The 15,933-nt window shown below is 38.9% G+C and overlaps 1 protein-coding gene across 3 annotated transcripts in view; it reads left to right on the top strand.

The window, feature by feature from the left end:
- FNDC3B (fibronectin type III domain containing 3B) overlaps positions 1 to 15,933 on the top strand; it is a 359,867-nt gene that overhangs the window by 258,369 nt on the left and 85,565 nt on the right. For all 3 annotated transcript variants that reach the window (XM_082624742.1, XM_082624743.1, XM_082624744.1), the window contains exons 8-9: positions 3,086 to 3,237; positions 7,899 to 7,958. In XM_082624742.1, the coding sequence (XP_082480868.1) occupies positions 3,086 to 3,237; positions 7,899 to 7,958 (212 nt within the window). The remainder of the gene's footprint in view (positions 1 to 3,085; positions 3,238 to 7,898; positions 7,959 to 15,933) is intronic.

The following is a 15,933-nucleotide window of genomic DNA, read 5'->3' as shown; positions in this document are numbered from 1 at the left end:
AAGTTCTAACAGAGACAAAGCACTCTTTCAGAATTCCAGTGCCTGAAGAAAGGAAACCTGAGGCCCAGGAGTCAGTGAGAGGGAGGGAGGGAGGGGGGAGCACAGGAGGGAACGGGCCTCTCAACTCTGGTAGTAATCTAGGTGGCAGGCTGCTCAGACCCAGGAAAGAATTCCCAGAAGCCGCCGTCCTTTGAAACTGATGCTGAGTTCTCCAAGTGCACTTCTGATAGGCTGGCTGACGGGAAGGATGCAGTTGCACAGAGCTCTGTGTCCAGATGACAGCTGGCCTTCCTGAGGCTTGCTCAGGGAACCTCGGGGAAAGGTGAGCGCTAGTTTAGTTGATGCTTCAGGTGTTGTACATCACTGTTGAGCTAAGGAATCATTTAACCAAGTCCTAAAGGAAAGACAGTAAATTCTTTTTTGTTTTTGGTTTGATTTACGTATATCATAAAATGATTATCACAACAGGCGCAGCTAACATCCGTCATCTCATATAGATGCAATATAAAGAAAGAAAAAAAGAAAACATTTTCTTCTTGTGATAAGAACTCTTATAAAGAACTCTTAATAGCTGAGGAAAAAAGTAGAGTTTAAAAGGATGTGAATTTATGGATACCTGTTCAGTATCTAAAGTGCTAGCATTTGACTGAGCTATTTTGAGATGTGGTGTTATTTCACACCACCATTCATAGAATCAGTGTTACTACACACTGTGCTCTTGGAATTGGGCCACGTATTACCTCAGTTGAATGTTCCTCTGTACCTAATCAGCATCTTTTTAAATTATAAACTGAACTCTTCATAGCAAAATATCTTGTTTTAAGTTAAAAATCAAATATAATATCCAGTATCTCAAGATTACTCATTAATGGTGTGTGAAGGAATTCAGCAAATACAATGGCGTATGTGGTAGAAATGCTGCCTTAAAATCTAATCAGGGGAACAACACACAGATAACCAGGTAAAGCAGAGTATAATGAAATGAGTGTCAAATACAGGTGCCCGCGCAATGTGGTTGGAGCACAAAGAAACCAGTTGCTGATCCTGAGCAGGGAGTCAGGCAGCACCGTACAGAAAGGCCTGAATTGGCCTCAAGCTGCCGTGGGCCCCTCTGTGCTCAGTGTATCTGCCGTGAGGCCCCTCACGCATCTCTTCATCAGGCAGAGGTCATATGTTAATCACCTTTGTGTCCACAGCCCCTCACAAGTTAAGGTATGAGGATTAAACGAATAAGCAAAGGCAGCATTTGAACTGGGTCTAAAGGAAGTTTGTTAAGGGCAGGAAAGTGGGAAAGTCCAGAGCTAAGTCTCAAGGGCATGCGAGGGGACGGCATGCTGAAGGGGGGGTCACAGCCGTCACAGGAGGAGTAGGCACAGAGTTGCTACTAGTCTGGAGCCATAGCAAGAAGGGTCGAGTTCAATTCTGTAACAGCGTCTCTCCAGGTTTTTTTTAAAGATGTGTAATGCTGGTCTGCCATCCACTGTGTTACCTGTATCAGAAACTCAGACTGTCTTATTCTCTTTGATTTTTATTTTTCATTCAACATTTACTAGGTAGCCACTACTCACAGTTGAATATGACTTAGGCCTTTTCCTTAGGGAGTCCCACGGTCCAGTGGGGAAGGTAGGCAAATGCTATTAACATGATTAGCAATGAGTAGAGATAGCAGCAAGGTGCTGTGGAACAGAGAGATGATAGGATATTTCAGGGAAGGCTACTTGGGGGTAGTGAGGCCAGCCTAGGGTCTTGAAGGATGAGTAGGAGTTTGACTAAATAATTGGTTAAATATATAATGATGCTGTATCTATATGGAACAGAAATGATATGGAGGGATCTCTGCTCAAAATGGAATGCATGAGAGACTGAAAAGGGAAACTCAGTATTCATTTCCATATTAAATTCATGCTTTTAAATTAGCTTATATTTTAATACCCTTTATTTAGATCAGATAGTGACAAAAATAGAAGAAAAAAAGAGACTTAGTAGTTTAGACATCTCCATCCACAGCCTACTCTAATCTACAGCTATAAAGTCTTGTATGAACATTATGCTTTAATGTATGTTTTAACTCTCATTTTGTTTTAATGTTATCCAGACCAATATCTAGAGAGCAACAAAATAAACTTTAGAAAATTAGAACATTAAAATGCATTGACAGATTTATTTTAAAGAATTAGACTGCATTAGATTAGGTTTCTCCAGAAACAGACTGTGAAACAAAGATTGGAAGGCAAATGGTGTAAGTGGGGAGGTGCCCCAGGAAGCACGGTTAGAGTAGAGACGTGAGATTGCAGAGGAGAAGCCAGTACAGGGCCTGTTAATGAGCAGGTTACAGCTGCGGGCAGCTGGGGCTCAGTCCTGCCGAGGATGCCTGGGAGATAGTATAAGAACGTGCTTCAGAGAAGCCCTAAATAAGAGGAAAAAGTTGGGGCGTTGAGAGTCCCAGACTCCTTTGTTCAAATGAAGCCTTGAGCGGAGGCTAAAGCGAAAGATAAAAGCAGAGCCTAGAGAGGTGAAACATCTCCACACATATTTCTGCCACCTGTCAGCCTGGGCCATGGTTCCGTTTCCACCACCCCCCGCCCCGTACTGGGTTTTGCCAGGAACCTGCAGGACTTTGGGGAGCGTGGTTTGAAAGGTCTCGGCTTTGCAGGAGAGTTCGACATCAAGCAAAGCTTGGAGGCCGCTGGAAAGTACCTGTGGATGTGGGTTGCTTCCACATAATATGACGGCCATCATGGGGATTATTGAAGTATCACGTTCAACTTTTTACCTTTAGAAAAATTCTCAAACGTGACATTATTTTTACTTTCTGGAGGACCAAGTGTGAATTGCATCAGACTTGGACATAAGTTTGCATAATAAGGACAGATGTTTTAGGAGCTGTAGTTTGGACATCAGGACTTTGACAAAAGAATGCCATATAGGATGGGTGGGGTTTTTTTTTGGTAATTAAAATAAATTTGTAAATTAAAATAAATTTGTTTTTCTTGAGTTAAATCTGAGCCATTTTAATGCTACTACTAACAATCACAAAATGTTCTGGGGTGAAGTGTAGTGTCTGATTCATGTTTTTCTTCCTCAGGTTTCTAATATTCAGGCAAGAACGGTTGTGTTGTCCTGGGCTCCCCCTGTTGGACTTTCGTGTGGACCCCACAGTGGTCTTTCCTTCCCCTACAGCTATGAGGTTGCTCTGTCAGACAAAGGACGAGATGGAAAATACAAGATAATTTACAGGTAGCGTATATTTCCATGTGTTTTTCTCAGCTGCCAAACTGTGAAATTGGTGTTACTAAGGAGAATAAAAAACAAAGGAAAAATTTAATGGCTTTGCAAATTTTCCTTTAAATAGTTCTTTTTAAGAATTAGTGATAATTGTAATGTCAAGAGTTAACTTTGTCCAGAGTAATTGCTAATCAGAAATGACTTTTATACAGCTATTTGGTGTTGGTCAAATATGTCACTTGGTTATGTTAGCTTGCCAGTGTAGTACTAAAGAAAATTTTCCATTAATGTTGTCAGAGCAAAAAGTGAGCATGCCTTTTAGTTTTTACATATATCATGCACTTCTATGATCACCTCTTTTTAGGCCCAGACCTTGTGCTAGTCTTGTTTTTCAAAATTCTACAATGTGGTTTCCATTTCACCCTCCTTCTTATCCTCTACAGTAGTTTTCCAGTCTGCAGAAAAGCTTTTCATTCGGAGGCTATCTTAAATCGTCAGAAGTTTAGCACACCGAATTAGGGATTATCCCCTTCCACTTTATGGACTCTCAGATATTAACCATTTAAGTGATTTATAGCTGTGTTCTAAATGTGATAAAAAATTTTTAGGGTCAAATCTTTTCTCTTTTGTAATTGTTGGCACTGATTTGCAGAGTAGGAAATCAGAAGCCATCTTGTTCTAACTACTTGTTTGACCTCTCTGTGACTGGCCCTGGGAACTACTGCCCAAGCCCAGTGTAACATGGTCACACAAAGCCCACCTCTTCCTCTGCCAGAGAAGCTGCTTTTCTCTTCTGTTTCCCCGCTGCAGACCTCGCATCTCCCTAGCCCCATTCCTAATTCTTAACTTGCTCCAGGGACTTGTCTTTTTCTGGACAAAGAAAAGGGGGAAAGAGAGGCAGAGGGAAGCCCTTTAGTCACTCTCTCCTGTTGTCGCCCCGTAGGGCTCTGTCCTCTCTTCCTGGACTCCTACAAGAGTCTCCTCAGGCTCCTCCAGCACCCACTCTTGCTCTCCTCCCATCCAGCCTCCACGCTGCAAAAACAGAAGTCAGGCCAAGTCACCCCCCTGTGGGAACACTACAGTGCTTTTTCACTGTGCTTAGAATGTAGTCCTAACCCCTTCCTCTGGCTCACAACCATTGGGTTCTATTTTGAAAAGTCAGAATTGGTAGTGACCTTAGCAAAATATAGAGCACCATTTCCCCCAGCCCACCAAGAAACACTTAGATTCTATCAATGCATGATGGTCATTGGTGGCAGGAGCTAGAGTCCCAAGTGCCCAGTGAGGCAGGCAGGTAACATAAGTGAGGAAGTACGAAGCTTGGGAATGAGGTGAACGGTGAAGGTGAACGGGAACACTCCTGTCTTCATCAAGAAAGGAGCAGCTGGGGCTTCCCTGGTGGCGCAGTGGTTGGGAGTCCGCCTGCCGATGCAGGGGACACGGGTTCGTGCCCTGGTCCGGGAAGATCCCACATGCTGAGCGGCTGGGCCCCGTGAGCCATGGCCGCTGAGCCTGCGCGTCCGGAGCCTGTGCTCCGCAGCGGGAGAGGCCACAACAGTGAGAGGCCCGCGTACCACAAAAAAAAAAAAAAAAAAAAAGAAAGGAGCAGCTGGCTAAAGTAGGTTGTTGCATAAGGGAATGTAGGCCTCGATTTGCTGATTCCTTGGAATTTTTTTTAAAGGAAATGCTAAAAATCTGAATTGTTATGTAAACCTTCCTAATGTTAAACTAATTCAGCAAATTCAAAAAACTTCAAAGATAAAGTGCAAGTCAAACAACATAACTGCATGCAGGGTGTGGACATTGGCCTCCAGTTTGCAACTTTAAAAAAGTATTTTTATTTAAATAATTTCAAACTTATAAAGTGTTACAGAAATGAAGAGATCAAGGAATATGTGCATATCCTTTACCCAGATTCACATATTATTAACTTTTTACCCTATTTGCTTTACTATTTGATTTTCTCTCTTGCCTTTTCTCTCTTGATCTGTATTTTTTCCTATTAGTTTTATACATCATGGTCCTTTACTGCTAAATACTGCAGGGTGTTTCCTAAGATGTTTTCTTAAATAGCTACAATGCCATTACTTCATGACTTTACATCAATACCATACTTTTATCCAATCTATCGTCCACATTCCAGTTTTGTCAGTTGATTAAATAATGTCTTCGGTAGCATTTTTCTTCCCCTTGTAGGACAAGATCCATTCTAGGGTCAGATACAGCAGTTGGTTGTCATGTCTCTGTAGCTTTCTTTAATTTGGAGCACTTCCACAGTATTTCATTGTCCTTTATCACACTGACTTTTTTTTTTCCCAATCTTCTGTTTTAATAATGAAAACTGACATGTATACATACTTTTTCAAAAACAAACATGTTAAATATCACTAGCAGGGCCATAAGTTAAAAAAATTTTTTTTAATTATGGCTATGGCTAAATTTCAAACATGCAGAAACATAGAGAAAATACTACAATGAACCCCCAGATAACCATCACTCAAATTTAACAATTATCAAGATTTTGCCACATTTGCGTCATATCCCCTTTATTACTATTATTATTGTTGTTGTTGTAGTTATTGTAGCATTTGGTGGCAACTCACAGGTAACACATCAGTTACTCCTACATAGTTCAACATGGATCAACATAGATATTTTTTTACGTAACTGCAATGCCATTAACATCTAGGAAAACTGACAATAATTATACCAGGCATCATTTAATACCTTGGTCATATTCAGATTTTCCCAGTTGTCTCAAAAATGTGTTTTAATATTGATTTCTTCTTCTGGGAATACAAATGAAGTTTACTCATTGCATGGGATTGTTAGGTCTCATAAATCTATTTAAGTCTAGAATAGTCTCCCTTTCATCCTTTATTTTTTTGGAAATGGAATAGCTACTTTATATTTTAAATTTTAATTAAAAAATTTTATTGACGTATCGTTGGCATACAATATAGTTTTCAGGTGTATCTCCCACCCTTTTAAAAATTCTTGATCAGTTGCAAAAAGTGAATCACTTTTTTTACCAATCTGAATTTGTGGTATCCTTTAACTTAATCTTCCTCCCCCTTATTTCTTATAAGTGGATAGTTAGTTCTGGAGCTTGATCAGATGCAGATTTAACATTTGTGGGAGGCTTTCATCAAGGTAGTGCTATTTACTTCCTCTTCCAGCACATTGGGAAGCAACAGTGTTTGGTGGCCTCACTGTGATTAAATCGTTTGGGAATTATCCAATGCCCTTTTTAAAAATCTTATTTATTTATTTGAAATATAGTTGACATACAGTATTAGTTTCAGGTATGCTACATAGTGATTCAAAATTTTTATAGATTACACTCCATTTAAAGTTATTATAGGCTTTCCCTGGTGGCTCACTAGTTAAGAATCCGCCTGCCAATGCAGGGGACACGGGTTTGAACCCTGGTCCGGGAAGATCCCACATGCCGCGGAGCAGCTAAGCCCGTGTGCCACAGCTACTGAGCCCACGTGCTACAGTTACTGAAGCCCACGCGCCTAGAGCCCATGCTCCTCAACAAGAGAAGCCACCGCAGTGAGAACCCACGCGCCGCAACTAGAGGAAACCCACGTGCAGCGACGAAGACCCAACACAGTCAAAAATTAATTAATTAATTAAAAAATATAAATAAAGTTATTATAAAATATTGGCTGTATTCCCTGTGCTGTGTATTACATCCTTGTAGCTTATTTACTTTATACATAGTAGTTTGTACTTCTCAATCCCCTACCCATATCTTGCCCCTCCCCAGTTCGCTCTCCCCACTGGTACCTACTAGTTTGTTCTCTATATCTGTGAGACTTTTTCTGTTTTGTTATATTCATTTGTCTGTTTTATTTTTTAGATACCACATATAAGTGCTAGCGTACAGTGTTTGTCTTTGTCTGACTTATTTCACTAAGCATAATACCCTCCAGGTCCGTCCGTGTTGTTACACATGGCAGAATTTCATTCTTTTTTGTGGCTGGGTAGATACTGACGTTTGTGAAGATTACAGTTATGCCCCCCCACACCCCTCTCACGTTTAAAAATTTTTTTAATGGGAACATTACTTATTTTCTGGAATGTTGGTGGTTTCCTTATGATTAAGTCAAGGTTCTGTTGCAGCTTCTGGTCGAATAAATGGTTTTATTTTGTGTAAGAGAGCTATTTATTGGCATGCATCTGTAAGAGAGCTGTTTATTAGTATTGATATGTGAGGGAAGTAGATTGAGGTTTCTTGAAGAGAGTTGAGAAGCTGAAGCTATTGGGGTTCTTGCCAGGACAAGTCTGGGAGCCACCTTCAGTTGACAGCTGGTGCTGTTATTTACACGTACGTTTATCTAGGTATCTTTCTGTTCAGCTTGCTTCCTTATTTACTTATTTTTATGTAGTCATTTTGAAGAAGTGGTAAGATATTTTGGAATTTTATTCATAAGTTAGCCTTACCATTTTCCAGACCCAGAATGACACCATTTCAAGGAATCTCATTTACTAGTCCAGAAAAATGATAATACCAAGCAGGACTGACTTATTTCTGACTTAAGGTGGAAGTAGAAATAATAGTTCTTGAATCGCTGTACCTGGTACCTGACTATGAGACCCAAATCCAAAAGCTGTTTTATTTTTGAAACTGGTATCATTGACTAAGAAATGATTTTTCATTGCAGCGGAGAAGAATTAGAATGTAACCTGAAAGATCTTAGACCAGCAACCGATTATCATGTGAGGTGAGTATTGGGGAATTCAGATTGCTAAAATAAATAATATGCTCCTTTTTAAAAGTGTTTGGTTAACAGCACTTGCCTAACTAGAAGTGTCAGTACCTTTGCTCATCAGCCACTCCTTGATGTCCTACACTTGAGAGCACAGAGATTGGGAGTCCACAGAAGTGCTCTGGTAATAGAAAAGTAGATGATACCCTGAACAGAATTTAAAAATTATTTTTGCGAAGTAATTTTTATTTTACATAGTCTTCTAAGATCCGTTGGAATGCGTGGTTTAATATATCGTATTTTTTTCTATAAAGCAATCATTTTTTACCATGGGTATATCTGTTATTATAGACCTTCCATGTAAACTATATGTTCAGCCAATATGACTAAATAAAGTCCTTCCCATGTTTCAAGTTTGGACCTAAAAGGCAATACGTTTTGAAATAAGTAATGCAAATATCAAAATTATCTCTAGCAAGAGCTAATGCAGTTTGCCGAAACAACTCACATAGTTTGCTACCGAGTCTGAACTCTCTACCATGACTGCTCTGGAAGGCAGGGATAGCTGATCTCAGGGAGAGACCTGGCCAACCACAGACCTGCGAGGACGAAAGTATCATCTAAATGTTTACAGAGCTCATCTGATTACTCAAAGATACATCCATACATCCATCTGCAAACAGGCAGATTTTTTAATCTGAATGTGATCCATAATATCGTCTAAATTTTCATTTTAATTTAAACTTTCATTTTATTTAATTTTTAATTTGATCAGAAATTCTCATTTTATCTAATAGGGTGAAAAACAACAAATTCTCCTTTCTTCAATTATATATGTGTATATCAAGATTATGTAATAAAATTGCAAGCATCAAGCACACACCCTTTATTACACTTTCCAAAGGTTAATTCACACCACACGTTCCCTTTGTGGTGGAGTAGAGGCAGGGTAGCCTAGCAAGAAGAGCATATGTTAATTATTAGGAAGCTTGAGGTCTAGTCTGGTTCTGCCCATCAGTTGACTGTTTTAACTTTGGTCAATCACAGAGAATCCATGCCACAATTTTCTCAGTAACAAAAGTAAGGAAAGTAGTGGTGTGTTCAGATTATAATATCTTATTAGCTGCACAAGTGTTTAAAACTATGTTTAAAGCAATACATAAAAGAGCAAGGTTTTTATATTCAGTCATAAAGTGTATATCTGCTTAGCTATTGTTTTGTTTAGATGAACTCTGTTGCAACCATCTTTTCCTATTTGCATCAAAACTTTTGGATTTTGAGTGAATTAGCTTTAGCCCAAACATATTGAACTTTTCACACCGTCTGTACAAACAAAAAAATTTGTATAACTTGCGAAGCTGAGATGGTAATAGTTTAACCATTCTTTGAAATGGTCGATTTAACAGCAAACCAGAAAATGTAACACAACATAGGGAGTCCTGTAAATGTTCTCCATTAGACGTTGTTAACATGTGTTTCCTTTTTTCTCTTTTACTGTTCATTGTCATTGCTTTACTAAAGGTTTACTTTATTAATTTTCTGCTCATCCATGAGTTGACAATAACTTTTAAAAAATTTTTAAATGTCACAGTCTGCCCTTTATTTACTGTCCTATCTGTTGTGTTGCCCTTTGTATCTTTTTAACGCCTCTTACAAAGGGTAAACTTGAGAATACTTGATCATTAATTGTTTTTACGTATCTTATGAACACCTTAAACTTCTGGGCAGATAAAAGGAATAATTAATGGATTCCCCAAAAGACATAGGAGCATGAGGTAGTTACCATCTAGAGGCCTTGGGTCCAAGACTTCCTCCTAACACATCGGGGATCCCACCCTTGTGACATATATATATATATATATATATATATATATATATATATATTTTTTTTTTTTTTTTTTTTTTTTTTTCTGGTACGCGGGCCTCTCACCGTTGTGGCCTCTCCCGTTGCGGAGCAAGGCTCTGGACGCGCAGGCTCAGCGGCCATGGTTCATGGACCCAGCCGCTCCGCGGCATGTGGGATCTTCCCGGACCAGGGCACGAACCTGCATCCCCTGCACTGGCAGGCGGACTCTCAACCACTGCGCCACCAGTGAAGCCCCCTTGTGACATATTTGACACCTGTGTGATACCACACATAAACAGCCTAAGGCACCACCAGCTGTTATTTGGTCTAGTGCTCTGCTGGCCAGAGAGATGGAAAATTCTCCGTCTCTTTGATCCTGATCTCTTTACATTTTTATACAGCAGGTTCTCATTAGTTATCTATTTTATACACATCAGTGTATACATGTCAATCCCAATCTCCCTATTATTCACACCACCACCACCACCACCCTGCCGCTTTCCCCCCTTGGTGTCCATACGTTTGTTCTCTACATCTGTGTCTATTTCTGCCTTGCACACCTGTTCATCTGTACCATTTTTCTAGATTCCACATATATGAATTAATATATTTGTTTTTTTCTTTCTGACTTACTTCACTCTGTATGACAGTCTCTAGGTCCATCCACGTCTCTACAAATGACCCAATTTCATTCCTTTTTATGGCTGAGTAATATTCCATTGTATATATGCACCACATCTTCTTTATCCATTCGTCTGTTGATGGGCATTTAGGTTGCTTCCGTGACCTGGCTATCGTAAATAGTGCTGCAGTGAACATCGGGGTGCATGTGTCTTTTTGTTTTTTGTTTTTTCCACATCTTTATTGGAGTATAAATGCTTTACAATGTTGTGTTAGTTTCTACTGTACAACAAAGTGAATCAGCTATATGTATACATATATCCCCATATCCCCTCCCTCTTGAGCCTCCTGCCCCCCACCCTCCCTATCCCACCCCTCTAGGTCATCACAAAGCACCAAGCTGATCTCCCTGTGCTATGCGGCTGCTTCCCACTAGCCATCCATTTTACATTTGGTAGTGTATATATGTCAGTGCTACTCTCTTATTTCATCCAAGCTTCCCCTTCACCCCCATGCCCTCAACTCCGTTCTCCATGTCTGCGTCTTTATTACTGCCCTGCCACTAGGTTTATCAGTACCATTTTTTAAAATGCCATATATATGCATTAGCCAACGATATTTGTTTTTCTTTCTGACTTCACTCTGTATGACAGATTCTACGTCCATCCACCTGACTACAAATAACCCAATTTTGTTCCTTTTTATGGCTGAGTAATATTCCACTGTATATATGTGCCACACTTTCTTTATCTAGTCATCTGTTGATGGATATTTAGGTTGCTTCCATGTCTAGCTCTTGTAAATAGTGCTGCACTGAACATTGTGGTGCATGTCTCTTTTTGAATTATGGTTTTCTCAGAGTATATGCCCAGTAGTGGGACTGCTAGGTCATACGGTAATTCTATTTTTAGTTTTTTAAGGAATCTCCATAGTGGCTGTATCAATTTCCATTCCCACCAACAGTGCAAGAGGGTTCCCTTTTCTCCACACCCTCTCCAGCATTTGTTGTTTGTAGAGTTTCTGATGATACCCATTCTAACCGGTGTGAGGTGATACCTCATTGTAGTTTTGATTTGCATTTCTCTAATAATTAGTTATATTGAGCAGGTTTCATGTGCCTCTTGGCCATCTGTATGTCTTCTTTGGAGAAATGTCTATTTAGGTCTTCTGCCCATTTCTTGATTGGGTTGTTTGTTTTTTTTTTATTTTGAGCTGCATGAGCTGTTTATGTATTTTGGACATTAATCCTTTGTCCGTTGATTTGTTTGCAAATATTTTCTCCCATTCTGAGTTTCCTTTGCTGTGCAAAAGCTTTTAAGTTTCATTAGGTCCCATTAGTTTATTTTTGTTTTTATTTCCGTTACTCTAGGGGGTGGGTCAAAAAAGATCTTGCTGTGATTTATGTCAAAGACTGTTCTTCCTATGTTTACCTCTAAGTTTTATAGTGTCTGGACTTACATTTAGGTCTTTAATCCATTTTGGGTTTATTTTTGTGTATGGTATTAGGGAGTGTTCTAATTTCATTCTTTTACATGTAGCTGTCCAGTTTTTCCAGCACCGTTTATTGAAGAGACTGTCTTTTCTCCATTGTATATCCTTACCTCCTTTGTCATAGATTAGTTGACCATAGCTGTGTGGGTTTACCTCTGGGCTTTCTATCCTTTCCCTTGATCTGTATTTCTGTTTTTGTGCCAGTACCATATTGTCTTGATTACTGTAGCTTTGTAGTATAGTCTGAAGTCAGGGGGTCTGATTCCTACACCTCCATTTTTTTCCCTCAAGATTGCTTTGGCTATTTGGGGTCTTTTGTGTCTCCATACAAATTTTAAGGTTTTTTGTTCTAGTTCTGTAAAAAATGCCATTGGTAATTTGTTAGGGATTGCATTGAACCTGTAGATTGCTTTGTGTAGTATAGTCATTTTCACAATATTCATTCTTCCAATCCAAGAACATGGTACATCTCTCCATCTGTCTGTGTCATCTTTGATTTCTTTCACCAGTGTCTTGTAGTTTTCTTAGTACAGACCTTTTACCCCCTTAAGTAGGTTTATTCCTAGGTATTTTATTCTTTTTGTTGCAGTGGTGAATGGGATTGTTTCCTTACTTTCTTTCTGATCTTTCGTTGTTAGTGTATAGGGATGCAAGAGATTTCTGTGCAGTAATTTTGTATCCTGCTACTTTACCAGATTTATTGATTACGTCTAGTAGTGTTCTGGTGGCATTGTTAGGATTTTCTATGTATAGTATCATGTCATCTGCAAACAGTGACAGTTTTACTTCTTCTTTTCCAATTTCGATTCCTTTTATTTCTTTTTCTTCTCTGATTGCCATGGCTAAAACTTCCAGAACTATGTAGAATAATAGTGGCGAGAGTGGACATCCTTGTCTTGTTCCTGATCTTAGAGGAAATGCTTTCAGTTTTTCACCATTGAGAATGATGTTTGCTGTTGGTTTGTCATATACAGCCTTTATTATGTTGAGGTAGGTTCCCTCTGTGACCACTTGCTGGAGAGTTTTTATCATAAATGGGTGTTGAATTTTGTCAGAAGCTTTTTCTTCATCTATTGAGATGATCGTATGGTTTTTATTCTTCAATTTGTTAATGTGGTGTATCACATTGATTTGCATATATTGAAGATCCCTTGCATCCCTGGGATAAATCACACTTGATCATGATGTATGATCCTTTTAATGTGTTGTTGGATTCTGTTTGCTAGTATTTTGTTGAGGACTTTTGCATCTATATTCATCAGTGATATTGGTCTATAATTTTCTTTTTTTGTAGTATCTTTGTCTGGTTTTGGTATCAGGGTGATGGTGGCCTTGTAGAATGAGTTTGGGAGTGTTCCTTCCTCTGCAGTTTTTTGGAAGAGTTTGAGAAGGATGGGTGTTACCTCTTCTCTAAATGTTTGATAGAATTCACCTGTGAAGCCATCTGGTCCTGGACTTTTGTTTGTTGGAAGATTTTTAATCACAGTTTCAATTTCATTACTTGTGATTGTTCTGTTCATATTTTCTGTTTCTTCCTGGTTCAGTCTTGGAAGGTTATACCTTTCTAAAAATTTGTCCATTTCTTCCACGTTGTCCATTTTATTGGCATAGAGTTGCTTGTAGTAGTCTCTCAGGATGCTTTGTATTTCTGCAGTGTCTGTTGTAACTTCTCCTTTTTCATTTCTAATTTTATTGATTTGAGTCCTCTCCCTCTTTTTCTTGATGAGTCTGGCTAAAGGTTTATCAATTTTGTATATCTTCTCAAAGAACCAGCTTTTAGTTTTATTGATATTTGCTATTTTCTTTGTTTCTATTTCATTTATTTCTGCTCTGATCTTTATGTTTTCTTGCCCTCTGCTAACTTTGGGTTTTGTTTGTTCTTCTTTCTCTAGTTCCTTTAGGTGTAAGGTTAGATTGTTTATTTGAGATTTTTCTTATTTCTTGAGGTAGGATTGTATTGCTATAAACTTCCCTCTTAGAACTGCTTTTGCTGCATCCCATAGGTTTTAGATCATCGTGTTTCCATTGCCATTTGTCTCTAAGTATTTTTTTGATTTCCTCTTTGATTTCTTCAATGATCTCTTGGTTATTTAGTAACGTATTGTTTAGCCTCCATGTGTTTGCGTTTTTTACATTTTTCCCTCTGTAATTTATTTCTAATCTCACAGCATTGTGGTCGGAAAAGATGCTTGATGTGATTTCAATTTTCTTAAATTTACCGAGGCTTGATTTGTGACCCCAGATGTGATCTACCCTGGAGAATGTTCTGTGTACACTTGAGAGGAAAGTGTATTTTGTTGTTTTCGGATGGAATGTCCTATAAATATCAATTAAATCTATCCTGGTCTGTTGTGTCATTTAAAGCTTGAGTTTCCTTATTAATTTTCTGTCTTGATGATCTGTCCATTGGTGCAAGTGAGGTGTTAAATTCCCCCACTGTTACTGTGTTACTGCCGATTTCCTCTTTTATAGCTGTTAGCAGTTGCCTTATATGTTGAGGTACTCCTATGTTGGGTGTGTATGCATTTATAATTGTTATATCTTCTTCTTGGATTGATCCATTGATCATTATGTTGTGTCCTTCCTTGTCTCTTGTAACATTCTTTATTTTAAAGTCTATTTTATCTGATATGAGAATTGCTACTCCAGCTTTCTTTTGATTTCCTTTTTCATGGAATACCTTTTTCCGTCCCCTCACTTTCAGTCTGTCTGTGTCCCCAGGTCTGAAGTAGGTCTCTTGTAGACAGCACATATATGGGTGTTGTTTTTGTATCCATTCAGCAAGCCTGTCTTTTGGTTGGAATATTTAATCCATTCATGTTTAAGGTAATTATCGATATATATGTTCCTATGACCACTTTCTTAATTGTTTTGGGTTTGTTTTTGTAGGGCCTTTTCTTCTCTTGTGTTTCCCACTTAGAGAAGTTCCTTTAGCATTTGTTGTAGAGCTGGTTTGGTGGTGCTGAAATCTCTTAGCTTTTGCTTGTCTGTAAAGCTTTTGATTTCTCTGTTGAATCTGAATGAGATCCTTGCTGGGTAGAGTAATCTTGGTTGTAGGTTCTTCCCTTTTATCACTTTAAATATGTCATGCCACTCCCTTCTGGCATGTAGAGTTTCTGCTGAGAAATCACCGTTAACCTTATGGGAGTTCCCTTGTATATTGTTTGTCATTTTTCCCTTGTTGCTTTTAATAATTTTTCTTTGTCTTTAATTTTTGTCAGTTTGATTACTTTGTGTCTCGGCATGTTTCTCCGTGGGTTTATCCTGTGCTTCCTGGACTTGGGTGGCTGTTTGCTCTCCCATGTTAGGGATGTTTCTGACTATAATCTCTTCAAATATTTTCTCAGGTCCTTTCTCTTTTCTCCTTCTGGGACGCATTATAGATGCGACTCTTGGTGTGTTTAATGTTTTCCCAGAGGTCTCTTAGGCTGTATTCATTTCTTTTCATTCTTTTTTCTTTATTCTGTTCTGCGGCAGTGAATTCCACCATTCTGTCTTCCTGGTCACTTATCCGTTCTTCTGCCTCAGTTATTCTGCTATTGATTCCTTCTAGTATATTTTTCATTTCAGTTATTGTATTGTTCATCTCTGTTTGTTTGTTCTTTAATTCTTCTAAGTCTTTGTTAAACATTTCTTACATCTTCTCAATCTTTGCCTCCATTCTTTTTCTGAGGTCCTGGATCATCTTCACCATCATTATTCTGAATTCTTTTTTCTGGGAGGTTACCTATCTCCACTTCATTTAATTGTTTTTCTGGGTTTTATCTTGTTCCTTCATCTGGTACATAGTCCCCTGCCTTTTCATTTTGTCTATCTTTCAATGTGGTTTTTGTTCCACAGGCTGCAGGATTGTAGTTCTTCTTGCTTCTGCTGTCTGCCCTCTGGTGGATGAGGCTATCTAAGAGGCTTGTGCAAGCTTCCTGCTGGAAGGCACTGGTGGTCGGTAGAGCTGGGTGTTGCTCTGGTGGGCAGAGCTCAGTAAAACTTTAATCCACTTGTCTGCTGATGGGTGGGGCTAAGTTCCCTCCCTGT

The sequence above is a fragment of the Mesoplodon mirus genome (assembly GCF_964341445.2).
Source record: "Mesoplodon mirus genome assembly, chromosome: 6".
Taxonomy (NCBI): Eukaryota; Metazoa; Chordata; class Mammalia; order Artiodactyla; family Ziphiidae; genus Mesoplodon; species Mesoplodon mirus.
Note: the sequence above shows the minus strand (reverse complement) of the source record. Positions and strands in the feature narration are given on the sequence as shown.